Consider the following 26,533-nt stretch of genomic DNA (forward strand, 5'->3'; position numbering starts at 1 on the left):
AGAATCCCATGGACGGAGGAGCCTGGTGGGCTATAGTCCACGGGGTCGCGAAGAGTCGGACATGACTGAGCGACCTCACTTTCACTTTTGGGTAACTAAGATCCCACATGACATGTGGCATGGCCAAAAGTAGACTTTTTTTAAAAACATACAACTTTATACTTTGGAGGAGCAGAAGTATATCAGTTTGTTCCTTCATTTATAAAAACATTTGGGAGGTTTTCTGGCTGATAACTCTTCCTCTTCCTTTATCATGATGTGTAGTTATAGTAATGACAGTATTGTTTAAACACCACCAGCTCCTCATATTGTAAAGGTGTTTTATTAATACAAAAAATGAATAACAGAGTCAAATACATGTTTGAGTTTGTTAGAATTAGTGTTCTTATCTCTTTCTTCTGCCTTAAAACAACTTTATAATCAACTTATTTGAAATATTCCTCAGTTATAAAAACAATAGTCATTAATATATAAATCTCTCAATGTACAAAATGTTTTTACAACTATTTGATGTGATTTTTCAACAATAACCCAGTGATTTAGGACTATTTAAAACATCTAAATATATAAAACCTCTCATATAGATAAAGTAACTGAAGTTCAGATTATTTGATTTACATAAAATTTATTCTTTTGATTAAAACCATGACATCAAGAGAAGTAGCCTGCTGTCAGCTTTCATGTTTCTGTGACTTACTGAGGAAAGAGACCCCAGAATCTTTGTTCTGTGAGCCCCTGAAATTAACTATCTAAGGAACTGACAGATTCAGTCCTGTCAGAAACTTCCTTTCAAAACACAATATTTGATGTATGTAAATCAATTTGCACTAATGGTGTTGTTATACCAGAAACAAAGTCAGATTCATTGCCAAAGTGATGAGAAAAGTGCCTCGTTCAGTGATGACATGTCTTAGGTATTCTACCATCTTCTTATTGGAAAATTGTTGGCTAAAAAATGGAGGAATTCTTTTTCTGAGTTGACAAGGCAAACATTTCACTGGGGAAATGCTCTAAATCCTTGCCTCTTAGTGCATGAGTGAGAACTAAAGTCCTTTTTTTCACAGCTTAATGCTTATGTATATATATATATTTTTTAAGTACATAAAAATATAAGCTTAGAGGGTTGTCACGGAGAAGGCAATGGCACCCCACTCCAGTATTCTTGCCTGAAAAATCCCATGGACAGAGGAGCCTGGTGGGCTGCAGTCCATGGAGTCGCTAAGAGTCGAACACGACTGAGGGACTTCACTTTCACGCATTGGAGAAGGAAATGGCAACCCACTCCAGTGTTCTTGCCTGGAGAATCCCAGGGACGAGGGAGCCTGGTGGGCTGCCGTCTATGGGGTCGCACAGAGTCGGACACGACGGAAGCGACTTAGCAGCAGCAGAGGATTGTGAATAAGAGTTTGGATCTAGAGCCGTAAGTATTTAGTGTCTAATCCCAGCTCTTCTATTCCCATCACACGGGCTTCCCTGGTGGCTCAGGGGTAAAGAATTGGCCTGCCAGTGCAGGAGACCTGGGTTCGATCCCTGGGTCGGGAAGATCCCCTGGAGAAGGAAATGGCAACCCACTCCTGTATTCTTGCCTGGGAAATTCCTTGGACAGAGGAGCCTGGCAGGCTATAGTCCATAGGGTCGCAAAAGTGTCAGACACAACTTAGAGACTAAAAACAAACCCAGCTGTTCTATTTACTAGCTGTGCGAACATGGTCAAATTAGTCTCTGTGCCTCACTTTCCTCATCTGTAAAATGGAGACAATGGTGTCTACCTCAGAGAGTTGTGGTGCACTAATATTTCCAAGCACTTAGATTAATACCAAGCACATTCTAAGCACCATGTATTAGCTACCTTGTTACCACCATTACCTAGTATCCATGGCAGTCTTATTTAAACATCTGTCTCATCAGCTCAGTACAACTTGCAAGGAAATGAGATGAACATGGTAACTGCAGATAAAATATCTTCATTAGGAATGTTCCAGTTTGAATAAACCACGTTAAGGAGAAGAAAACATTTCACTGTCTCTCCTTTTTCTAAAGACATAATTGTTTCCTGAAGGAATGGTCTTCACAGCTGGATGACTTTCTCCACTGAGATTTTCCACTAGGAATCTCCACATAGCAACAGGAGAAGCAAAAAGAAACTATGTTCATTTCTTTGTATCTTATATTCCATTTGCAATGGTGCTTTGATGAAAGATGCAATCTAGAATGAAGACCCAATGATTGCATCAGAATATATTGAGGAAAGTTGAACATAAGAATTCCTTAGAGGTCCCCTTTCCACTGTCAAAAATGGTACTGGTGACCCCGTTCCTCTTGCTTGTACCTGCGTGTAGGATAAGATTGCCATCAATTTTCCCACTAAAATAAAGGCCAGGAATTGATTTGAGGGGGGTGTTTCCTTGTTTTTTTGAACATCATAGTGGGAAAACTACCACAAAAGATTCACAAAGCTGGTTAACTTCTCAAAGTGAGAAAATGTTCAAGCATTCTTAATCTCAAACAGTATGGAGCATGTGTGTGCTAAGTCGCTTCAGTCGTGTGTCCCTGTGGAATGCAACCTTTCAGGTTCCTCTGTCCATGGGGATTCTCCAGGCAAGATAGTGGACTTAGTTGCCATGCCCTCCTCCAGGGGATCTTCCCAACCCAGGGATTGAACCCATGTCTCTTACATCTCCTGCATTGGCAGACAGGTTCTTTACCACTAAGATCTCTTGAGAAGCCCTTTCATTACCTTGATTTGCTAGCATAGACAGAAGAGCCATTCTTTTTTAGAAATGTTTAATAAAAGGTTGAGAACATATATTGAGAAAGAACTAAGATCCCCTCCCCTTTTCAGAGAGCAGTATTACCACTCTAACCCAGATAGCTTGTTTTTATGTCTTTTCCACTATCCTTTCAAAATTCTCTGTGTTAGTTTCCCCACAAGAAAAACATGTAGGAGCCATGCTTTTATGTGTGCATGGGTTAATATTCAAACCGACAACCATCGCACCTTCTCAGAATCGGAAATGGGGCAATGTGTCTCAAAGATGTTCATGCCTACGTAAAACTGCCCAAGTGCATCATGACTTCCAGATTTCTTGTGCTTCATACACATCCACAGGAATAAATCTCTCCTGCATATGTAGTGTGGATCTTCATACTCCAAAATAAGGATATTTTCTCATTCTTGCTGTATTGAAAAGAGAGAGTGATTTGATTTCCAAATTATGATTTCCAAATTTATGATTGTCTGACTTCTGAGACACTTAGAAAGACCCAGTTTTTAATTCTAAGCAGTTAGCACTCTACCGGATTTTGTGGCCTTTATTAAAAAGATAAATGATCCCTACCGCTTACATGCTAAGTGGTTTGATCTCAACCCCATGTTCAACAGAGTCAGGGATGTGAGACCCAACAGAAGTTAGACAATTTGGACAAGTTTTTATGCTCTTTTATTGTCTTCTCCTGTCAGTCTTCTCTGAAATCTCTTCTACAGTTGATTCATTGATTCCACAAATGTCTATTAAGTGTTTACTGTGTGCCAGGTTTGGTGCTAGGTACTTGGATACAGTATTGAGCAAAAAATAGATGTGTTCTCTGCTCTTTACAGCGTGCATATTATACAGTTCTAATGGGAGAGATGGACATTTTTGAATAATCACATATAAGAGGTACAAAAAAAGAAGTATAATGGTATAATACTAGTCTAAAATAGTATTTTTACTCACTCACCTAGGGTCAGTTAATCTACAACAGAGAGGCAAGAATATATACAATGGAGAAAAGACACTCTTTAATAAGTGGTACTGGGAAAGCTGTACAGCTACATATAAAAGAATGAAATTAGAACATTCTCTAATACCACACACACAAATAAACTCAAAATGGATTAAAGTCCTAAATGTAACACCAGATACTATGAAACTCCTATAGGAAAACATAGGCAGAACATTTTTGATATACATTGCAGCAATACCTGTCTGGATAGAGGAAAACAAAAAACAGAAACGAATAAATGGTACCTAATAAACTTAAAAGCTTTTGCAAAGCAAAAGAAACCATAAACAAAATAAAAAGACAACCCACAGGTTGGGAGAAAATATTTGAAAATGAAGCAACTGATTAATGAAGCAAGGGATTAATCTCCAAAATATACAAATAGCTCATGTGGCTCTGTCAAAAATAAATAAACAAAAAAGTGGGCAAAGGGGCTTCCCTGGTGGCTCAGTGGTAAGGAATCCCGCTGCCAATGCAGGAGACGTGGGTTTGATCCTGGTCTGGGAAGATCCCACATGCCATAAACCCGTGCACCACAACTACTAAGCCTGTTTTCTAGAGCTTGGCAGCCACAGCTACTTAAGCTCTCATGCCCTAGAGTCTATGCTCTACAACAAAAGAAGCCACCTCAATGAGAAGCCTGACCACCGCAATTGGAGAGCAGCCTTTGCTTTCCGCAGCTTAGAGAAAAGCTTATGTAGCAGCGAAGACCCAGCACAGCCAAAAAAAATTTTTAATTACTAATTTTTTTAAATTTAAATGTTTTTAAAATGGGCAAAGACCTAAGTGGATATTTCTCCAAAGACGACACACAGAGGGCCAAAAAGCACATGAAAAGATGCTCAACATCACCAATTATCAGAGAAATACAAATAAAACTACAGTGAGGTATCGTCGCACATCAGTCAGAATAACCATCATCAAAAAGTCTACAAATAGTAAATGCTGGAGATGGTGTGGAGAAAAGGAAATGGTATGGAGTTTTCTTAAAAACCTGAAAATAGAGTTGCCATATAATCCAGCAATCTCACTCCTAGGCATATATCCAGAGGAAAATATAATTCAAAATGATACATGCACCCCAATGTTCACAGTAGCAATATTCAGAATAACCAAGACACATGTGCTCAGTTACTCAGTTGTGTCTGAATCTTTGCAACCCCATGGACTGTAGCCCACCAGACTCCTTTGTCCGTGAGATATTTTCAAGCAAGAATACTGAAGTGGGTTGCCATTTCCTACTCTAAGACATGCAAGCAATCTAAACGTCCATCCCCGATGAAAGATGTGGTGCACATACACAATGGAATATTACTCAGCCACAGAAAAGAATGAAATAATGCCACCTGCAGCAGCGTGAATGAGTGTGCAGATATTACGCCAAGTGAAGTAAGCTAGATAACACAAATATCGTATGATATCACTTACACGTGAAATTTAAAAAGAAAAAATGATACAAATGAGCTTATTTACAAAACAGAAACAAACTCACATACTTACAAAATAAATTTATGGTTACCAAATGGGAACAGGAGAGAGAAATTAGGAGTTTGAGATTAACCTATACACACTACTATACATAAAGCAGATAACCAACAAGCTTCTACTGTATAGCACAGGGAACTATATTGTGTATTTTGTAATAACTTGTAAGGGAAAACGGAGAAGGCAATGGCATCCCACTCCAGTACTCTTGCCTGGAAAATCCCACAGACGGAGGAGCCTGGTGGGCTGCCATCTATGGGGTCACAGAGTCGGACACGACTGAAGCGACTTAGCAGCAGCAGTAAGGGAAAAGAATCTGAAATATATATGTATAACTGAATCACTTTGCTGTACACTTAAAATACAACATTGTAAATAAAGTGTACTTCAAAAAACTTTATAAACCCAAAAAATATGCTATATAGCAGTTGTGAATTTGAGTAACTCAAATATGCAAACATTTCATAGTTTTTGTTTTAACTGAGATGCAATTCACTTACCACAAAATTCACCCTTTAAAGTGTTCAGTTTGATAGTTTTTAGTATATTCACGAAGCTGTACAACTACCAGCACCGTTTAATTCTAGAAAATTTCTTCATCCCTCCCAAAATACCAATACCTATTAGCAGTCACCCACTGTTTTTCCCTTCTCCCCAGACCCTGATGTTCACTATTCTACTCTCTGTCTTTGGAGTTGCCTATTTTAGGCATTTCACAAAAATTGATCATACAAGGTAAAAAAAATAAAAGTAGCATTTTCCCCAAGACCCCATGTGATATGTGATTATTTCTCCCTCTTCAGTCTTAGGTGGGGCAAGATCTATACATTCTGTTTTCCTCAACAGAAAGAAGGACAGAATGACTTGCTCTCAGTCCAGTCTCCAGAGCTTAAGCCTGAAAGCAGGTTGGCATGCACAGCACTGAGTCCAATTCCACATTAGCAGGTTTCCACCTGGAGTTCCTCAGCTCCACTGAACTGGCATCTCCTCCTACCCCCAGTGCCATGACGATGCAGTCACGCAAACCTATGGCACCCAGCACACGCTGCTCTCTACAGCGTGAAGGTCTAAACCTCTCAGAAGCAAGATGCCAGCAGCAGGGCCCCTGCCACTGCCTGCCTAGCTGTTGTCCCAGAGCCTGTCTCTAAAATACATTTAGCAGAACAAGGGGGAAAAGGAACTCATCCCTGGCAAAGTCACAGAGCAGAACTCATCCGGTGGAGTGACAGCATCCATGTTTTCTGAGCAATCTAAATCCTGGATCTCTGAGTAAGGGGCAGATGAGAGAAAAGAAATCTCCCTCAGTTTTTCCCATGATGGATCTTCAGAGAGAAGCTCAGGTTTTTCATGAGATAAAACTTTGTGTATGTGCACATGTGAGAAAGGAAGAGAGACAGAAATCCTCACTGCTTATCCCTTTGAGCTGGCACTCTGAATGTCCATCTTTTTTCACTGTCATCATGTATATTTTAGTTGAGAAGTGGTCTGTTAGAGTCTGTCAGCAAAGTGCCATTTTAAGCTGCAAAATTGCACACTTGCAATTTAATATAGAATAATTGGCCTTCGGTTCAAAGGCTCCACCTCCGGTCACAGGTTCTTTGTGGCTAAAAGGAAATATTCCTTCCTTTGCTCACCCCATCAGCTCCTGCTAATTATTACTCCGTGGTCTGGGTCTAGGCTTCCTAATGAAGGCCTCCTGTGTGTCTTTCTCAGCAGCGAGCAGTCTGGTTTCTTTATTTTGACCAGTTCTTTGTTTGGGAGGCAAAAATACATCCTGATAGGAGCCCTATTAGTACTCGCCAGCACACCAGTTACCTGCGGCCGAGAAGATCTTTGTCATGCATGTTTCCTGCTTACGTCACTGCTTCCCCTACAACCTTCTCAGTTGAGTAAAAGGATGGAACCCTGAACTGATCCCATGACAAAAAGCGGGTCACAGAGTTTCACCTCTGTGTCCCCATTTACCAGTGACCAAAGATCCTAATTTGTCCAAAGAATCCAGGTAAACCCCTGAGAGGGAGGAAAAAGGATTTTTAACACTTTCATCTTCCTCTTTCTTCATCCTTTGACTTGCCTGATGGGTGTCAGATTCTTTCAGGCCACAAAGTGGCAGCAAGCTCAGGTTACCATAGTGATCCATGTCGTCAAAACAGGGACCACAGACCTCACCAACGATGCCAGTCTCTGTCCTGAAGCCAGGCTGCTTCTACCTCCTGGCTCTCTGAGCATTCTAATGCCCCTCACCCCTGATGGATTCACAAGTGCCCACCCCACTCTACACCAGAGTGTATGGGTCCTGTGAGGTACCATAGAGCTCAACCAATTTGACCCTCATCCACCACTGCTAACACAGGCACCCACAGCTACACTACCATGGTAGGTGTGGAAATTCTCTGAAAGGTGTGCAGGGCTCCCGAGCTACATCCTGGGAGGCACAGGACAGACTTCAGCTTGATTTTCAAAAATCATCCTGGAGGTTTCTCTTGCGCTGCCCCTGGGGTTTGACAGCCAGCATGGGCAGGGAAGAGGGCAGCCCCTTCACTCCTTCAGCCAGACTAGGTAAGTTTCTAGTTCCCCCTTGGGAGACATGCTTCTCACATCTCCCCATTCCAGGGTTTATTATAGAAATTCAATGGTCTTGTCCTCCAGGCCATGGCTCTTGGTTTTCCCATCTAATTCTTCTCAGAATTCCAAACAAAACCGTACATGCCTCAAGCATATAGCTCTGGCAAGCTAAGAGAGTTTTACTTTTAGACTTCTGTGTCTTCTGTAAATCCATTCAGAAATGTGATCAAGGACTTCCCTGGTGGTCCAGTTGCTAAGACTCAGCGCTCCTAATACAGGGGGCCCTATTTAGGGAATTAGATCTCACATGCCACAACCAAAGACCTCACATGCCACAATAGAGGCCTGGAGTAGCCAAATATATAAATTAAAATATTTTTTTAAAAAGGAAGTGTGATTAGCTCCCCTGAAGCAAGGAATACTGTTGGGAGCAGAGCCATAAGCTAAGTATCAATAGAACCAGCTAGGGAGGGTCATAGGAATGAAAAATGTATCTGTTAAAATTTCAAAAAGATTATCACACTTAAAGAATTTTAGACACCAAGGTAGGACACTCCAAAAGGATCCCTTCAAATCATATATTGCGGTACAGGCGGCCATAAACAGTGTTCCACCTGACTTTAAGGACAAAAGCAACACTTTTTAGCTTCTGAGCCTTGTAATACACACACAAGAAGCTCAGGATTAACAGAGGAACGCCTGGAATGCCTTACAAAAGCCCTGTATGATCTGACATTGTCTGTGAATCACCAGGGTAGGCTCCACCGCACTTTGTTGGCATGGCCTGTGCCAGGCAGGTGGAGTCCTGGGGCTGCCCTTCAGCAGCTACATCAAATACACCAGAATGAGATGTTTGGAAAGCAAATGCTTGTTAAGCCATCAGTAAAAGCAGACATAATCCAGGGGAGGCCAAGGGACAAAGGGAAAGCAACTTTCAGCAACAGTATCACACGACAACAAAGCAGAAATTTGCCCATCACAGACCCATAGACCTGGCATTTCAGATACTCATCTGAGGAACCTAGAAATCCTCAGAAATGTCTCAGAAAGAATTCACCCTAATTGGAAGCACTCCAACAAATAAAATGCCAGGGGAAAATGCTGTCACTTTTCTCTTTTCAAATCATGAATTATCCTCGTTTCCTGGAAAAGTATGTCTAGAAAGACTTATTGCCCCTTGAAAAAGCTAGAGACCTGGTCTTTGAGAATCTTGCTTGAAGATATAAAAAGACTAGCCAGACTTCCAGAACCTGGGAGTGAAAGGAATGATCAACGAATGCTTAGTCTCAGAGGTCAGGTCCTAGGAGTGTCAGTCAGCTCAAGCTATTAAAAGAGCCAGTTCTCATTGTGATAAAGCACATCCTGGCAAAGCCACAGAAAAGAAAATTGTAAGAATCAATACAAGCCAAAATGGAAGCCGGATGAAGGTTTCAGCCAAACTCGTCTTCACTTCTGATCTAATGGATTGACTTTTGGGTGCTGAAATCAATACAATTTGCAGATTCAAGACATTGAATATGGAAGTCAAAATTGGATAGGAATTTAATCAAAAACTATAGCAGATCCTTGAAATGTACAAGGGTTAATGCTGCCTCTCACTCTTGCCAGTTCCTCCCACAGCTGAGTTGCACTGGCAAAGTCTTCTTTATCTCTTCAAGCAACCTGTGTATACCTTGGCTCTGCACAGCTGCTCTTGATACATTTAACAGATACTCTATAGATGTATGCATAACCTTTGGAAGAATCCACAGTGCAACTTCCTATAAGGAATTCACATTTTTGTTCAAGCTAGTCAGGGGCAATCCTATATTCCTGTGGAAGTTACCAGAGAACAGATAAAATCCAGGAAGTATAGCCTACCCACAGGATTCTAGCCAAACAGGTCAAGTCAGCATGGTAGGTAAAATGATGTCTTTCTCACCCCAAAATGTTTACGCCCTAATCCCTAGAAACTATGGGCCATGTTACCTTACATGACAAACAGGAAAGTACATGTGTGATTAGATTAAGGATTTTTAGATTATCCTGGATTATTCAGGCGGACACAATGTAACCAATGTAACGTTATAAGAGAAGCAAGATAGTGAGTCAGGGAAGGAGACGTGACCACGGCAGTAGAGCTCTTGTAATGCGATTGCTAGAATCGGGGGCATAAGTCAAGGAATGAAGGGGAGAATCTGGGAAAGCAAGGAATAAGTTCTGCTCTGGAGCTTCCAGAAAGAACACAGCTCTGCAGACACTTCGATGTTGGCCCAGTGAAACCTATTTTGGACTTCTGATCTCCGGAACTGTAAAAGGATGCATTCGTGGTAGTTTAACCACTCAGCTGGTAATTCGATACAGTCAACAACATTCTCATTTTCCAACATCAAATGAAGCATTCAATTCAATCAGGGTTTCTAGAGCGATCTTTTTCTCTGAAGGACGACTCCTAACATATTCATTCTCTCTCACCTGCCATGATAACTCCTTCAAGGAGTACTCGCATCTCCAACACGACCAGGGAGAAGATATATTCTATAGAAGGCAAGAGAACCAATGTTGAGTAACTATTGAGTTGGCCAAAATGTTCGCGCGTGTTTTTTCTGTAACACCTTTCAAACTCTTTGGCCAACCCAATACTTAATGCCAGACACCCTAGGGGTTACTTTGCACGTCTTATTTTATCTTTCCAACTCTTTTCTGAGGTATCATTCCCTGCAACCATGCTTGATAAGGGTACTAAGATTCAAAGAAGATAGCTTACACTGTAAACAAGTCACCAAAGGAGTGCCTAGAGCCCAGCTCTATGACTCCAAAATTCAAATCCTCCTATGAGAACATGCTGCTTCTACTTTATTGACACAAAACAGAAAAGCACTACCAGCAGCGTGACTGCATCAGTTTGGAAGAAACAGTGGTTTAGGAAGCAGGAAAGAGAAAGGTGAGGGCACAGTTTGACTCCAGGGAGGACCTTTCTGATAGGTTGTCATGGGCTCGCACTGCTGTTGTTCTCTCAGGGACAAAAACCAATCTATGGTGGATGTCACTATTCCTAATTATTTTAAATCTCCTCATAGGAGTATTTGCTTTTGGGCTTTTTGCTACTGACATTTTTGTAAATGCCGGACAAGTGGTCACAGGGCACCTGACCCCATACTTCCTGACGGTGTGCAAGCCCAACTACACCAGTACAGACTGCCGGGCGCACCACCAGTTCATCAGCAACGGGAACATCTGCACCGGGGACCTGGAAGTGATAGAGAAGGCGCGGAGGTCCTTTCCTTCCAAACACGCCGCTCTGAGCATTTACTCCGCCCTGTACGCCACGGTGAGTATGACCCGAGAGGAGTTTGGGTTGTGATGGGTGTCTTTGCTATCCTCATCCCCCACTCTTTCATTACAGTCACTTCTGGTGGCTTCTGAAGTCATGTTACAATGTGTTTCTCTTCCATTATATCATGCTGTTGCCCCCACCCTCAATACCCCAGTGTAAGACCCCAATGCCAGAGGATGTTAATTCTGGCATGACTGTTGATGATCACTTAGTCATATCCTCCCATTTTACAGATACAGAAACTGAGGCCCAGATAATTGTTAAGAGTACACAGTCAGAGCAGAGGCCCAGGCTACTGGCATTGGACACGGGGTTCTGTCACTGCCCAGAATAGCACTCTGCGCCAAAGCTCTGGTTGGTTCCAGAATGCACATATTCCTCACGCTTGTCTGTAGATTGTAGATGTAGGCCTTATGCAAATGCCTGCCCAAAGCAACGCGCAATACCAGATGAAGACAGGGTTTTCCTCTGCTCCTCCTAACATTCTTCAACACTTTGCCAGGACAGATGGGCAATCCTGCAAGACCCTCAAAATCCGACAGTTCACTTCTCACTATTCTCTAGATCATAAAATCTCTTGACTGCCCCCACTGGGGTATATTAGTCTAAACTTTTTGGTCTCAAAGAGAAAGTGCAAAAGTATGTCTAACATCTTAAAATAGAAGAAATGGTGTCCATCCATTTTTCCTGCTCTTTAATTCTGCCCACTTTGGAAATGACCTAGGGCTTCCCAGGCACTAGTGGTAAAGAACCCACCTGCCACTGTAGAAGACATAAGTGATACGGGTTCAATCCCTCGGCCGGGAAGCTTCCCTGGAAGAGGGCATGGCAACCCACTCCAGTATTCTTGCCTGGAGAATCCCGTGGACAGAGGAGCCTGGTGGGCTAGAGTCTACAGGGTCGCAAAGAGTCAGACATGAATGAAGTGCCTGAGCATGCATGGAAATGACATCATTTCACCTTTGCCTGACCTTTGCTTCTTTAGAACCTAGAGTGTAGAAGTAGATGAATCAATGCAAGCATTCCACTGATATGTGCATTCACCTGTGGATGATTGACTATTGGCTAAAAACATCCCTTTTCCTTCAACTTACTTTATATTTAGGGTACAACTAGTCTAGAGATTCTTGGGTGAAAGGTGAGGTAAGGAGAAGGCAGAGCAAAGACCCCTTTCGAGCTATGCAGTCTTCCTAGAAACTCCCAGAATGCCTTCAGCCCAGCCCCCGGGGAGCACGTTCCCCTCCAATGACAGTAACCACACTGCCCACTGCGTCTGCTTCTGATGGAAGAGTGTCCATGCCATCGTCCCAGACACCGGCCTAAATTCAGGGAGGAGTAAAGGTAACTGACTACAGGTCTGGTCCATTTAGTGTGGTTTAAAAGAAATTGCTTGATATTCTCTTTAGAACAATGGTTCTTTTTTGTCCAATTTATAAAATCACATCTATAGGACAACTTTGCAAAATCTATTTCTTTTAGATTTACTCTTTAATGAATACATGACAAAAATGATTTCAGCTACCCCCACAGTAAGGAAACATGAATGTAAATAATACAGAAGCCTTGATTTACAAACCAGTTTAGCTCAGTGAAGTTTCTTGACTCACTTTTACCCCACCCACTAACAACAAAAAAAAAAATCTATGTCAGGTATTTTTTTAAACAAGGTCTCTTCAGGCATTTGGCATAATTTCCAGCTTTCAAAATATTGTATCAATTTGTATCCTAGATTATCTAGAACTTATCTAGAACCTAAGTTATATGAAACAATGTACTCTTGCACCTTTTCCTGTATTTTTGTCAGACTTAAGTCATTGTTATATGAAATCAATTTTTACAACACCATTACAAAAACAAATCTGTTATTCATCCTAAGCTACTGTCTCATCAAGTGATATATAAATTTCTCTTGAGAAGAAAGAAGTATAGTCATCTCACTCAGAGTTTATGCTGGTAGAGCACATGTTTTCAAGTATTCAGATATAATCCAATTCAAATCATGCCCCACAGACAAACTATAATCAGATAAACCCTGATACAGGATTCCAATTATGTAAACATCTTCTGAGCCCCTATTATGTGTGCTTTCAGAAATTACTTAACAAGGATTTCCTAACTACTAGTTAATACTGTGAAGAATACTAATGAACCATAGGCCCATGTTTTCATAGTTTGTAATTTTATAAGATTTATAAAGCTATAATTTAAACATAAAACACTAAATTTAAATATATATATATAATTTAACCCATTATTGACTGGGGGATTTTTGCAAAAACCAACACCTGTGGCTAGCGATTTTTATTTTGGCCAGCCAAAAATTAGTTTTTATTTCATTAAGACTTTATGGGTTACTGCATTTAATAGTTACACTTGACACACCTGTAACGTCTTCTCCAGCATCTTGAGTTTTATCACTTTCCATATCAGAATTTATCACTAGGGTTTTTTTTTTTTTTTTGTCTTTTTGTTTGTCGAATATTCACATTGTCTGAATCAGAACTATATTCCGAAGAACTATCATCTTCTGACACATTAGTATATATGCCACTTAGACAATCAGATAAAGTATCTGCATAAAATTCTTCACTTAAAATTTCAAGATGTATCATTTTTGAAAATTCTACAGCAATAAACTTGCATTTATAATATATACAGCATTGTAACAAAATTTGAACAGAGGAAAATGTGAATGATAATTATAATTATCATAACATGATAAATATCATTAATCATAGTAACTATAATAAGTTGTGTAATGAACTCTATCAATTTTAAGCCCTAACAACTATGTCTCTGGTCAGTAACATTCAGTACCAAAAGACATATTAACACATCTTTGGTCAACAATGTGCTAAACAACATTTCCTACTCAGCCTCAGAATGGTGTGATGATATGCTCTAGTTTATATAACTCTGATCTAACCACAGTTTTGTAGGGTATGTGTTACATATAATAAAGAAAATCCCATCTTCCTGTATTCACACCAATGCTGAAGGATAATCCTAGGAAATTAAGTTTCCACTAAAATATTTTTAAATGCATCTATTTGAACTTATATGTGCTCAGGCCATACAACTTGAGTATTGGCATACTATTTTTCTGAGTCACAAACTCATTTAGCACACTTGTTAAGGTTTCCCTGGTGGTTCAGATGGTAAAGAATCTGTCTGCAATGCCGGAGATCTGGGTTTGATCCCTGGGTCAGGAAGGTCCCCTGGAGAAGGCAATAGCAACCCACTCCAGTATTCTTGCCTGGAGAATCCCATGGATAGAGAAGCCTGTTGGGCTACAGTGCAAGGGGTTGCAGAGTTGCTCAGAATGAGACTAACATAGAGACAATAGATCAATTGCGCCCTCTAGTGGTTTCTTATAACCATTACCAAAGTTTGTGTGACAAAGTGTTAAAGAGGCATACCTTGCTTACTCTAAGCCACCAGGGACATATTTGATAACCAAGCCTGTAAAATATTTAAGTCTTACTCAGCTCCTCACGGAGAAGGCAATGGCACCCCACTCCAGTACTCTTGCCTGGAAAATCCCACGGACGGAGGAGCCTGGAAGGCTGCAGTTCATGCGGTCGCTGAGGGTGGGACTCGACTGAACGACTTCACTTTCACTTTCACGCATTGGAGAAGGAAATGGCAACCCACTCCAGTGTTCTTGCCTGGTGGGCTGCCGTCTATGGGGTCTCACAGAGTCGGACACGACTGAAGCGACTTAGCAGCAGCAGCAGCAGCTCCTTACAATGTCATAAGAACAGAGTACGTCTCATGTGTCATAAATTGTATCATCATTTACTAACATCAGGTCTTCCCAACATTTTATACACCCACATAGAAAATTTTAAAACATGCTGGAGTAAATGAATGAATAGAACTGATCACAGCCATCCCAAGGAATGTGAGAATCAATTTCCCAGCACAACTGAAACCTATCTATGTTACACACTGGTTTGGAAGTCAATGCTTTTATACTCCTTGAAAGTGTGAAGAAGTAGCTAGGATTATGCGGGACTCAAGAAATGAAATGTTGCTACTCTCGCCTACCTGGTCTTCTCCATAAAATTAATTCTCATAGAAGATTTTCTGGCATCTGAGATTCTCATATGGGTTTATTAACACTCCGAGTGATTCTTTAGTTTGTTGCATAAAAACTGCATGCTCTGGGCCTGATTATCAGGCAGTCATTCATGTCGCTGTAATTCTGTTCCCATGCCCACCAGAATATAAAGCTCTGAGATGAGTGAGCATTCATTCATCGCTCCTGCTTTGGTGCGGGCCCGTCTGTATGTGTTGGTGTGTGTCCGTGTGCATGTATCTGTGCACCGTGTACAGAGGCTGCTGGTCACTCCCCAGTCTCTGTCCTCACCTAGATGTACATCACAAGCACAATCAAGACGAAGAGCAGCCGACTGGCCAAGCCAGTGCTGTGCCTCGGGACCCTCTGCACAGCCTTCCTGACGGGCCTCAACCGGGTCTCTGAGTATCGGAACCACTGCTCTGACGTGATTGCGGGCTTCATCCTGGGCACTGCGGTAGCCCTGTTTCTGGTAGGTCAGCATCCTCTACTTTTCCCCTCCTCTGGTGCTCTCTGAAAGGCTGCCCAAGATCCTGGTAAGTCAGGCTCGCCAGACTCCATGGTCTCAGTCCAGGCTCCACCGGCCTCAACCTTGGGAGCTGCAGCTCCTCACCAAGTACCCTGTGTCCTTTCTTTCAGAAATATGACTGCATAGTCCCTCTGTGGGCCAGGAGTATGATCACTCCAGGAAGGATGGCTTGCTCCACTTCTTCCAACCCTGTCCTTGGGGCTGGGGATGGGCAGACTAGCAAAAATTTAGTATACCTTCAAACCATGATTCTTTAGATACTTGCTCAGAGACATACTGGCAGCATAAGCTATGTGCCGCTTGGGGGAAGAACAGAGAACAAAGTACTGACGGAAGCAGGCAGCTACTTCTCCAGCATTTCAAGCAACTCCACTCTGGCCCAGACTTGCAAGTCCCACTCAGAAATAGGAAAACCCTCAGCTAATCACACCCGGGGGACCTCTGTTATTATCTGAACATGCCTCCTGGGCATCTTGTTTCCGCTATAAGTGGCTTCTCAACCACGTAACACTTCCTGAAGAAGAGTTTTGGTTCATTTTTATAGATTTGAGGTATGATAAAGTGAAAGTGTTAGTCACTCAGTCATGTCCAACTCTCTTCAATCCCATGGACTGTGGTCCACCAGGCTCCTCTGTCCATGGAATTCTCCAGGCAGGAATACTGGAGTGGGTTGCCATTTCTTTCTCCAGGGGATCTTCCCAACTCAGGGATAGAACCTGGGTCTCCCGCATTGTGGGCAGATTCTTAACCATCTGAGTCACCAAGGAAGCTAGGCATACAATAAATGGTACACGAATTGTATAACTTGATCAGTTTTGAGCTTCAGATACCTCTTTCTCTCCCACCCTTTCCTTCCCCTCATTCCTAAGCAACCACTGATCTTTGGTATTAGGTTACTGTAAGATTTAATGTTAATGGAATTATACAATATGTATGTGTTTTTTCCTAGCTTCCTTCATTCAGCATAATTATTTTGTGATTCATCCACATTGTATCAGTAATTCCTTTCTCTTGCTATGTAGTACTCCATTGCACGGACATACCATGGAGGTAAAGGTTTTAAAAATATAGTCGAGGACTGGGCTTCCCTGGTGGCTCAGTGGTAAAGAATCTGCCTGGCAATGCAGGAAACATGGGTTTGAGCCCTGTTCTGGGAAGATCCCACATACCACAGAGCAACTAAGCCCACGCACCACAACTATTGAGCCTGTGCTCCAGAGCCCGGGAGCTGCAACTCCCGAAACCCAAGCACCTACAACCTGTGCTCAGTACCAAGAGAAACCACTGCAGTAAGAAGTCAGCACAATGCAGCTAAAGAGTAGCCCCCACTCGTCACAACTAGAGAGAAGCATGAGCAGCAATAAAGACCAAGCACAGCCAAAAATAAATGTATATAAATATATGTGTGTGTATATATGTGTGCGTGTGTGTGTGTGTGTATATATATATATATATATATATATATATATTCAAGGATTTAAAATACACCCAGAAGGGTTCACGGTAAATCACTAGGCCTAAAGAGGCTGTGCAGGATGAAATCCGTCTCCTAACAATATTCAGCAAGCTTCTCCCAGCAGACAGAAGTCATCACAGCCTGCTGCCCTTGCTCCCATTCTGCCCTTTCTGGTCCAAGGCACCAGTTAAGACCAACATCACATGTAGATGGATTTCACGGGCCTGTGACCTAACTTCTCCTTGTCCTATCCCTTCCATACAGGGATTCTGCATATATGTCCTCCCCAACATACCAAAGGCACATGTGCCTCTCCCAACTTCTAACTCAGTTCCACAACACTTTTACCTGCTCAGACACACACAGAAAATGCTCACATTTACTCAGAACACTAACTGGCAAGCTCCATTTGCATTCAAAGTTCTTTTTCAGGGATCCAATCTTTCTTCCTAAAGTGAAAGACAGGGGGACTTAAATGCACATTCTCTGTGAAGCAGCAGAAGTGGTGCCGAGTGATACTGATCTCTCAGAGGGTATTTCCCTAAGGGTGCTTCTTAAAAGGGGGAGAGAATACAGATGACTCAAAGAGGGATCAATACTATGTCAATGAAAGAAAGCCCCATTGAGGGGCTTCCCTGGTGGCTCAGACAGCAAAGCCTCTACGTGCAATGCGGGAGACCAGGGTTCAATCCCTGTGTCGGGAAGATTCCCTGGAGAAGGAAATGGCAACCCACTCCAGTACTCTTGCCTAGAAAATTCCACAGATGGAGGAGCCTGGTGGGCTACAGTCCAGGGGGTTGCAAAGAGTCGGACACGACTGAGCGAATTCACTCACTTGGCACTTAAGAAGCCAAATCTTACAGTGGACTTATTTAGAGGCCATGGAGTTTACGTAGCCTTGGGAAAGTTATCTACATTCTCTGTGCCTCCTTATCTAAGTTGGAGAGGATAATAGTATCTCCCTTATAAGAATGTTGAGTAGTCAAATGAAATTAGGTAAAACCCATCAGACAATGCCAGATACATAAGTGGCCCTCAGTAAATGTTAGCTGTTACTATGAGATGGTTTATATGCGTCATGTCTTTTAAATGTAAATCTGCAAGGCAGGTATTATTCCCATTTTTTATAGGTCAGGAAACAAGTTCAGTGGGGGTAGATTGAGTATCCCTGGCCATCTGGTGATCAAACAGATGCTTCCTCAGCACCCCAAATATGCTCAGCAGCAGACAGCCTGGACCATGCCCCAGGTCTTTCCATGGTCCCTACACATTGGCTCAAAAGTCACTGTGCAATGACATTCTAAGGGGCAGGCCTGCCACCCACAGAGATAGCCAGGCATTGATGGCTGCAGTCTGACCCTAATCTTTTTTCCCCTCATCCCGCAGGGAATGTGTGTGGTCCATAACTTTAAAGGAACACAAGGATCGCCTTCCAAACCCAAGCCCGAGGACCCCCGTGGAGTACCCCTCATGGCTTTCCCAAGAATAGAAAGCCCTCTGGAAACCTTAAGTGCACAGGTACAGTAAAGTGGTTTTAGCCAACAAAACCTGGAGGCTCCAGGCTTGTTATCTGGAAGTCAACTAACCATTCCTCTAGCGAAAACAGGACACAACTGAATCCACCCAACAACAATAAAAATCTGGGGGATTCCCTGGCAATCCAGTGGTTAAGACTTCGCCCTCCAATGCAGAAGGTGTGGGTTCAATCCCTACTCAGGGAACTAAGATCCCACGTGCCTTGTGGCCAAAAATACCAAAACATAAAACAGAAACAATATTTAACAAATTCAATAAAGACCCTAAAAAAAAAAAACGCAATAAAAATCTGACATAAAGGCCCTCAAGAACTTCACAGCTTCCCTCAATTAGTCCCATATTCCTTTCAGGGAGCGGGCATCATGAATCCTCAGGACATTCTTAGTAACATCTAACTTAAACCCCAGCTGCTTCAGGATATCTTGACCTTCAATGTAATAACACATTTGTGAAATTTAGACCAACTCATGTGGAAGGCCAATTCGATTTAGTATGTAGGACAACACTTGGAAAGAAATGCTTTGTTACGTGCGGTGATAGATGTAAACTGGAAGCACATTAAAAAAGGTAACTAAATATCCTTTTGGATCTCTTTTGATGACCATCAAAAATCCAATGCAACAGTACTTACTGTTTACATTAGGACCTTGTTTACCTTAGGACCTTGCTTCATGCCAGAGATAAAGATGACAACTAGCCACACAGTCTTTATGCTCAAGGAACTTATAGATGATCAGGAAAGGTGTATATAAATGCACGCATGCTCACTTGTGCCCAACTCTTTGTGACCCCATGGACTGTAGCCCATCAAGCTCCTCTGTCCATAGAATTCTCCAGGCAAGAATACTGAAGTGGGTTGCCATTTCCTACCCCAAGGGATCTTCCCGACCCTGGGATAAAACTGGCATCTACTTCATTGGCAGGTAGATTCTTTACCACTCTGCCACCTGGGAAGACCTGTATATAAGTGAATAATCATAAATGGCAAAGTGTTTTGTGAACACAAACAAAGAAAAAATTTATTGTAAGACAGGGAAAGACAGAGAGATGCTAGCCAAAATGAGCCCTGATACATGGTATAAAGCCTGACTTTTGCCTGAGACAATTGCTAAGTGCTTTACAAATATATTTTTTTGAACAAAAATTTACTGAATTGGTAGCGTAATTCCCACTTCACAGGGAGAGGAATATGAAGATAGCAATATTAAATTACTTACCCAAGACACATAACAAGCAAGTGGGAGAGTTGGGGTGAATAATTCTTTGAGCAGACAGAGCAGGGATAACTAATAATAAAACAGGGATTTTATTTTCATGTAGCTGAGTCTTGCTAAAATATTTATTTTCTTTAATAGTCTGTTTACCTTGAAGTCTTATTGTATTTGGCATCTCCTTCTAAATCATCTTTATTGAGTACAAGAGAAAAGCAAATCTCTCCCCACTGGACTTATCAGATATTTCCTATCAATGCAGTATAAAATATTTCACTAAAGATTATTAACTATCAGACATCTGAGAAACTATCCTATTTCTTTTCACATTTAATGAAGTCCAATTTTATTAAAGAACAAGGAAAAATCTATTTCCACTTGGGAAAAAAATATTTAGGAATCTCCATTAAACCCACTGCCAAGTGTTTTGTTTTCCCTTCACCTATATTAAGGTGAAAATTTTGCCTTGGTCTAATTAGAAGTAACATGTTGAAAATGTTATCACTGGTTTATTTATATACAGCCAGTTAATGCAGGTTGAATGACAAGTTAGCTAAATAATGAAACCTGTAATGAAAAACCCTAGTTTTCCTTCTAACTATGTTCTTAAAACCAGTGAAGTCAAGAGTAGTGAAGTGAAGTCGCTCAGTTGTGTCCAACTCTTTGCAAACCCATGGACTGTAGCCTGCCAGTCTCCTCCACCCATGGGATTTTCCAGGCAAGAGTACTGGAGTGGGTTGCCAATGCCTTCTCCAGGGGATCTTCCCAACACAGGGATTGAACCCGGGCCTACCCACACTGTAGGCAGATACTTTACTGTCTGAGCCACCAGGAAAGATCTCAAAGTCAGAGTGGTTCCCTCTGTCTTCGAGAAGAAGCAACCAGTGACAAAGGTGAATTTAAAAAGCAAACTGAAATGTTTGCCAAGTTCCACAAACATGTAGTCTGTCCGTACAGATGCTGTTGACCTTGCCCTGAATGTCCTGGTCTAACAGCACCTTCCTTCCACCTCAGCACTGCTCAAGTGTAACCTTCTGTCTGAAGCCTTCTCTAGACTTCTCTCTCCTCCCTCAGGACCAGTAGTAGTTGACGAAGAGACACCCAGGCCATGTTTTGGGGGATTCTGCTTGCATTGAAAAATGAAGTACCAAAAAAGGTTTCAAAACCCGATATTAGCAGGAAAGGGGCTTCCAGGTGGTATGGTGGTAAAGAGTCTGCCTGCCAATGCAGAAGTAAGAGACATGAGTTGAATCCCTGGGTCAGGAAGATCCCCTGGAGAAGGAAATGGCAACCCACTCCAGTATTCTTGCCTGGAGACTCCCACGCACAGAGAAACCTGGGGGGCTACAGTCTATGGGGTTGGAAAGAGTAGGGCATGACCACACAACAGACCGATCCACAAAACAGATTTTTAAAATTCTTTAAATATATGTATCATTATTCACTACAGGCACTAACTGAACTTTTGAAATCTGTCCACGTGTCTTTACTTCCATGTATATCACCTTGTCTGCACACAGTTTGAGGACTTTTGTGAGTACCAGCCTTCAGCCGAAGGACCCTCAGGGCCTGACGTGTATTTGCTGCTCACAGTTCATCTCAGGACTGCCCTCATATCTGCCTCCCCCAGGAACTGAGAGATTAAAGCTACAAACCCTATGAACCATGTCCTTCTTACTCTCCATATTTCCTGGCATTCATTAGGCATGAAATAAGTGTCAGATGAATAGACAGATGCAAGCCAGAGTCAAAATATGAACTAGGCCCTTTAGCCAAAACCAAGAACCCACAACTGGACTACAGTCTATATCTGAACCTCCATGGTAAACAGTTTATGAGTAATGATGAACAGGACTTCTGCAGGCTGGTCACAATGAAGCTACAGGAAGCTGGATGGAAAGTACTGCCTCTTAAGTGATGCCTTCCATGCCATTCGTGCAATATCCAAGCATCTGCTTTCCACATGGGTGGTTAGAAGGACATACCCTTTATTTGTGGGTCAAGAAAAGGAAATGAGCATACGGTGCAAGCTATCACATTCAATCTTTACCGTAATCCTTCAGTTGGCCTTATTCTTCTATTTTACAGATGAAGTAAGGCACAGAGAGTTTAAGTAATACGCTGAAGGTCACTCAGGAAAAATTAAGACACAGGCCCATCTAATTCTAAAGGCCCTGCTTGCTCTCTACACCACACAGCCTGAGGTTTAAGGAAAACTCCATTTTGAAATCTATAGCTCTCAGCACTGAACATGGAAACACGCTGTAGCGGCCAGTGCAGGGGGCTGAGCTGCACAGCACTGGCAGAGTTTACACTGAGCAAAACAAATATGCCCTGTGCTCTCCCCTGTGGGCGAAAGCCTCCTGTGCAATAGCAGCAGCCATGGCTTCTACCAGAAACTGCTGCTCCTTTGTCATCTAGGGGACAGAGCTGTCTTCCCAGGAGGAGGACTATGGGGATCTGAGAGAAGATATGAACCTCTCCTTAGAGCACACATTCTCACATGAGAAATCCACCCCGCCGTTCGGAGCACCTCAAGCAGAAGACTGTCTCACTGGGGAGGGAACCCCTCATCCTCCCTTTCATCCCCCTGAGACATACTTTCTCCTTTGCCACATGGAGCCCCAGGGCTGCAGGCTGCCCCAGGCTGCTTCTCGACTGAGACAGTACGTTCTCTAAAATTTTTCCCCAGGACTAAAGAGAAACCAGAAAGTAAAAAACTGTAGAATCCAAATGAAACAAAGATGGTCAAGTTTCCAAAGTGTTATTTTGTGACTCCACAGAGCTGTATCCTGGAGACCTGCTCCGAGCTTTCCTCGCCCTGCAGCCTCATACCCATTTTCACCTGCGCAATCAAGCTTAGTGTTGAGCAAATGTGTTCTTGTTGAACACGGTTTATATTAACAAAGAAATGAGAGTGAAGCCAGTGTGTTAACTCACTGTGTGGGATGAAGTCTCTTGTGTCTCCTGATGTGTACAGGGGGGAGAGGAGATATATGTTTCTTTAACAACAGTAACAACAAAAGGATCCACTCTATCCCAGGACCCACATGCCTATGACCTTATTCCAGGAGATTCTGATTCAGCCATTCTGGGGTGAAAAGCCATGTAAGAAAATCATCCCACAGGAATTCTAATGCTTATAGACTTCATATCATAAATAGGGGAAAAAAGACTTGGAGAGTTAAAGAAATCTGTATAAAGTAACCAAGTTAGTTATCTTAAGCTGTTCAACTACTTTATATTTACCATTCACTCTTAAATGAAATCTTAAAAACATATAAATGACCAAACTATTGATGGAAGTTTTTTTTTAAGGAAGCATACTATAAAAGCAAAAGCATGTGTTTTTCATATTATAGCAAGAAATGCAAAAGCCTCAGTTTTTCACAAATATGGTAGATAAAAGTACCTTGAGAAATATGGAATACTCAGTTTCTAAAATTCACATTTGCCCTCTCAAGAATATGACTCTCTAGTGTCCTAAAAACAAACAGGAATCTGGAAACCCATAATAATCAATTAGCTCTAAAGCCACCGTTTCTTAAGGTATTATCAATACCGTAAACTGGGAATTTTAAGTTCATACAAAAAAGAAAGCCTTAGGCCTGAAAAAAGGTGGGATTATATATGTTATATAAAACAAGAGATAAGGGTTATCATGCACAAACCACATAAACAAAAATTAACAGAACTACAAGGAAAAGTGGATAAAACTGCAATCATAGATTTTAACACTTTTTTCAGTAATAAACAAACAAAATATAGTAAAAAGTTAATAAGGTAGCACCCCACTCCAGTACTCTTGCCTGGAAAATCCCATGGATGGAGGAGCCTGGTAGGCTGCAGTCCATGGGGTCGCTAAGAGTCGGACACAACTGACTGACTGACTTCACTTTGACTTTTCACTTTCATGCATTGGAGAAGGAAATGGCAATCCAGGCCAGTATTCTTGCCTAGAGAATCCCAGGGATGGGGGAGCCCGGTAGACTGCCGTCTATCAGGTCGCACACAACTTAAGCGACTTAGCAGCAGCAAGGCAATATATAATCCTCAAAACACAAACATTTAAAACACCGTAAAAAAGAATTCATTTGAATCAGTTCTGATGAGATGGATGAAACTGGAGCCGATTATACAGAGTGAAGTAAGCCAGAAAGAAAAACACCAATACAGTATACTAACACATATATATGGAATTTAGGAAGATGGCAGTGACGACCCTGTATGCAAGACAGGGAAAGAGGCACAGATGTGTATAATGGACTTTTGGACTCAGAGGGAGGGAGAGGGTGGGATGATTTGGGAGAATGACATTCTAACATGTATACTATCATGTAAGAATTGAATCGCCAGTCTGTCTGATGCAGGATACAGCATGCTTGGAGCTGGTGCATGGGGATGACCCAGAGAGATGTTATGGGGAGGGAGGTGGGAGGGGGGTTCATGTTTGGGAACGCATGTAAGAATTAAAGATTTTAAAATTTAAAAAAATAAAAAAAAATTAAAAAAAAAATAAAATGTTAATCTACTGGAAAAAATTAAAAAAATTAAAAAAAAATAAAACAAACTACATGTAAGACTATAAAGCAAAGCAAGAAACTTTAAAAGCATTCAGTGTTATATTTTCATAATTTAAATAAATTTGTGTAAAAAAAAATCTATTCAATAGATCACACAGATGATGACATTCTCCAGAAATTCAAAGATACCTTAAACCAAAACCGCTATGCATTTCAAAATATTAAACTCACTGCTCTGAAAATTCATGGCTCAGAATACATCATAGGGAAATTTTTCAAAGATTAGAAATGTTCAAAATTAAAACACTTAAAAAAAAATGTGGGATGCAGCTAACATGACTTTGAGATCTTCAAATGTTTCATAGAATACAGTTAAGTATAATACAAGACAGATGAGTTTATTTTGATTGAAAAAAAAAATCAGAGAAGGTTTAATAGAAAAGGTAACAAGTTGAGGGGCCTTGGAACCGCACGTCAGGGAGCAGGAACAGACTATGAACTTGAGACAGGAATCAAGGGGATATTGAGGGAAGTGAGTGTGTGCATGAGTCAACTAAAATTGTATCTGCTTATGTTTGCAGAACCACACTGCCTCCATGACCGAAGTTACCTGAAACGGCTGACGTGTCACAAGCTGTTTTTTTTTTAAAATCACCCTCCAATTCGATACTTCAAGACACAGTTACTTGATATCAAACTGTGAAGACAAGTATTATGTTTATCTAGTTAGAGGCTAATGTTTTGTACATTTTTTTGTATGAGGAAGTGATGTAGTTTGCCCTGATTTTTTTTTTTTTTTTTTTGGTCAGCTTTAATATATTTATGCCAGAATTTTAAACAAAGTTTTCTTCTTGTTCAGGTGTGCATTGAAGAACCACATTTATTCAATGATTGATGTTGTTTTGTGATATTTGTACACAAACCTTCTTTTATCAGTTTTGTAGACACTGAAATGAAATATAATAATTCACTTTAAACTTTTATTATCACAGTTGCTGCCTCCTCCGGCATTTTTGAATTTAAAAAAAAAAAACAACTTTTGAGTTGCAGGGAAAACAATGTTGGTTAATGGTAAATCTCAAAATGAGTTGTGTAGAAAGAAGTATTACTTTGAGAAATAACTTTATATTCTGACTTAACATGTGATTGCATCCCAAGTTAAAGTAACATATTAATAAGAAAAACTCACCTAAGTTACAGAAGCAATGGCAGGAAATTCTGGTTTTGAGGATGTTGGTATGATCCTTAGATAATAGCCTCTCCTGGTTAAGAAATTCAAGAACTTTCTGTAATCATGCCCTTGGGCTGGCAGGTAACACTGCAGCCTTCTTTCCCAAACAACCAGCCAGTACCAGCATCCCCTGTCAACTCAGTTTTGTATATCATATTGTATGGACTTTATATGAAAATGAATATTTTACAGTTTGCACAGTATTATTTTACAGAGAGGGTATCAGAGCATCTACAACCTAGAGCCCAAAGCAACAGCTTGACTTTGGGGCTTTTAATTGTTCTAGACTTTTAACTGCATCTCATTTTTCTAGCATGGTGATAACTAATGTGCAACTTCCTTGAGAGCAGGAGCTTCCTTGTCTGTATCTCTCAGAATGTTTTCTCAACACTTCCATGTTGGTTCTTCTTAGCTTTTTTTGTACATTTTTTTTTTCTAAAGAAAAAAGTTATTCACAAAATGAATTTTGGCTCCTGTCCTTTGTTTGAGGCTTCATCCCCCAAGTATTTGAAGACTCACAATGATGTGACCTCTGTAAGTGTTTATTCTCTTCAGTTCCCTGCCTACTGGGATCAGTCATAATAGAGGCATGACTGATATGTCCTTTCATGAAGGAGTATCTGTGTTTAGGCCAAAGAATTTGTGAATTTAAGACACTCAGAAGCACATTCTGGTTTTCTAGCAAACTACCTTTGTCTTCAGTCTGCCCATAGATACTTCTAAGGCATCAGTAAAAAGTCAGTCACTTTGACTCTGCTAAAACTCATCCCCCATCTCATTCTGGCCTAAACTTACTTGCACTTACATGTATAAACACTCATACACATCTTTTGAG

The 26,533-nt window shown here is 41.3% G+C and overlaps 1 protein-coding gene across 1 annotated transcript in view; it reads left to right on the top strand.

Moving 5' to 3' along the window:
* PLPPR1 (phospholipid phosphatase related 1) overlaps positions 1-26,160 on the top strand; it is a 140,342-nt gene extending 114,182 nt beyond the window's left edge. The window contains exons 4-7 of the mRNA XM_018052534.1: positions 10,875-11,125; positions 15,508-15,684; positions 18,584-18,715; positions 25,049-26,160. Coding sequence (XP_017908023.1) covers positions 10,875-11,125; positions 15,508-15,684; positions 18,584-18,715; positions 25,049-25,081 — 593 coding nt within the window. The 3' untranslated portion in view covers positions 25,082-26,160. The remainder of the gene's footprint in view (positions 1-10,874; positions 11,126-15,507; positions 15,685-18,583; positions 18,716-25,048) is intronic.

The sequence above is a fragment of the Capra hircus genome, chromosome 8 (genome assembly GCF_001704415.2).
Source record: "Capra hircus breed San Clemente chromosome 8, ASM170441v1, whole genome shotgun sequence".
NCBI classification, from domain to species: domain Eukaryota; kingdom Metazoa; phylum Chordata; class Mammalia; order Artiodactyla; family Bovidae; genus Capra; species Capra hircus.